The sequence below is a fragment of the Crocuta crocuta genome, unplaced genomic scaffold (assembly GCF_008692635.1).
Source record: "Crocuta crocuta isolate KB4526 unplaced genomic scaffold, BGI_CrCroc_1.0 scaffold160, whole genome shotgun sequence".
Taxonomy (NCBI): Eukaryota; Metazoa; Chordata; class Mammalia; order Carnivora; family Hyaenidae; genus Crocuta; species Crocuta crocuta.
In genome coordinates, this window is record NW_027527591.1 from 5,620,751 (window position 1) to 5,622,420 (window position 1,670).

Consider the following 1,670-nt stretch of genomic DNA (forward strand, 5'->3'; position numbering starts at 1 on the left):
GTACCTAGCAGATTCTCAGAAATGTTTTTAAATAAATAAGTAAAATATTAAATAAGTAAAACCAGCCACAGCTATATAGAGAGATTATGTAACATCTTCTGAGTGCTGCTAGTAATTTGATAATACAAAATTAAGTATGAACCTGGTTCAAAACCACAAGCAAATTTCTGAAAATATTTAGATAAGAAAAAAAAAACATCTCTAGGCCCTGGGGTTGCTGCCCTGAAACTGACCACAGATGCATAAGTGAGCATGGCCAAGATCAGCAGACCTTCCTAGCTAACCTATAGATTTTTGAGCCACTGAACTTTGGTTTGGTTGTACCATTATTATGGCAACAACTAATATTATACTCTTTTAAAGTAGTAAAAGTTAATTACCAGCAAAACACACATTAAAATGCAAACATGATTCATTTTTATTGAGATGGAAAGTATCTTTGGTTAAATTATCTGATTCCTCCTTAACTCCCGCCAAACACCTTCCCTGCAACTACATTCTCGTCACTGGGGCTGAGCTGGTCTGGGTAGGATGTACTCAGAGACTAGACAGGAAGGAGACTAGCAGGCCCAGCACCACAGCGGAAGAGGCTGCCTTTCCAGCACTGTCCGGATCCCAGTATTTCTCATATACGTCATCCAGGACTGAGAGCACAGCCTCCATGCTCTCCTCGCAGGTGGCCTGAATCTGATTTTCTGGCAGAACAAATCCATATGTACCATTGTCCCTCAGCTCAAACGTGTATGAGAAGGGGATCCCAATGTCCCGAGCCCAGTCTCTTGAAGACCCTGATGTGGCATCTGCAAACAAAAGCATGAAGGCGGAGGTAGAAGTTATACTATGAAAGCACACGTCTCCATGGCAGAGAAGGAAGGTTCAATGCAGCAAAATGAGTAAACTTTTTCATATTAAGGATTCATGGATAGTCGTCGTCTCCCTCTCGTTGATATGAAGCCCCTGTAGGGTAGGAGTTACCTCTCGTTTAACTTTTCTGTTTCCTCTTGCCCATTCCCCAGAGTACCTAGCATCATGTCTGGCACATAGCAGAGGATTAGTTAAAGTTTCTCAGCGCTATCAAAAACTAGGTGACCTGGTATTACACGCAAGTGAACTGAGATGTAAAGGAACTGAAGCAAAATGAGCAACAGGGAAAATATTATGCCAGTACTATCCAGGTGGTCCTCAGGTGGGTGGAGCACGTGGTGGCTGAGGATGGGGGAAAGCAGTGCACTGTCCTTTTAACTAAATTCTTTTGTGTGTTGGATCCTTTCTCTGAGCCCCACCTGCTCTGCTTTCTCAGCCTGATAGGCCCCCTGAGAACTGAATCGACTGACCAAGGGTCACTGGAAAACGTCCTTCCTGTTAACTCCTGTACCTCCTCCCTTGCCAGCTCTTTTTAACCGAAGCCAGAGCGAGTTCTGGTGTGAGCCAGTGCGTTAATTTTTTTCTTTTAGCTCACACCTTATCCCTAGAGAGCATAGTGCTAGATGTGTACAGACTCCCTTTTATCCTCAGTCATTTTGATTCGTATAACTTCCTGTTGACCTCTGGAGCTCTTCCGTCCTTCTCCTGCCCATCCCACTCCCCAAAGTCCACTGGCTTCTTTTGTGCCTTAGATACTATTGAAGAGGCAAAAAAAAAAAAAAAAAAAAAAAAAACTTACATAAAAT

The 1,670-nt window shown here is 43.0% G+C and overlaps 1 protein-coding gene across 1 annotated transcript in view; it reads right to left on the reverse strand.

The window, feature by feature from the left end:
- Positions 1 to 433: 433 nt before the first annotated feature.
- CPO (carboxypeptidase O) overlaps positions 434 to 1,670 on the reverse strand; it is a 23,728-nt gene continuing 22,491 nt past the window's right edge. Inside the window, exon 9 of the mRNA XM_077771461.1 lies at positions 434 to 800. Coding sequence (XP_077627587.1) covers positions 538 to 800 — 263 coding nt within the window. The 3' untranslated portion in view covers positions 434 to 537. The remainder of the gene's footprint in view (positions 801 to 1,670) is intronic.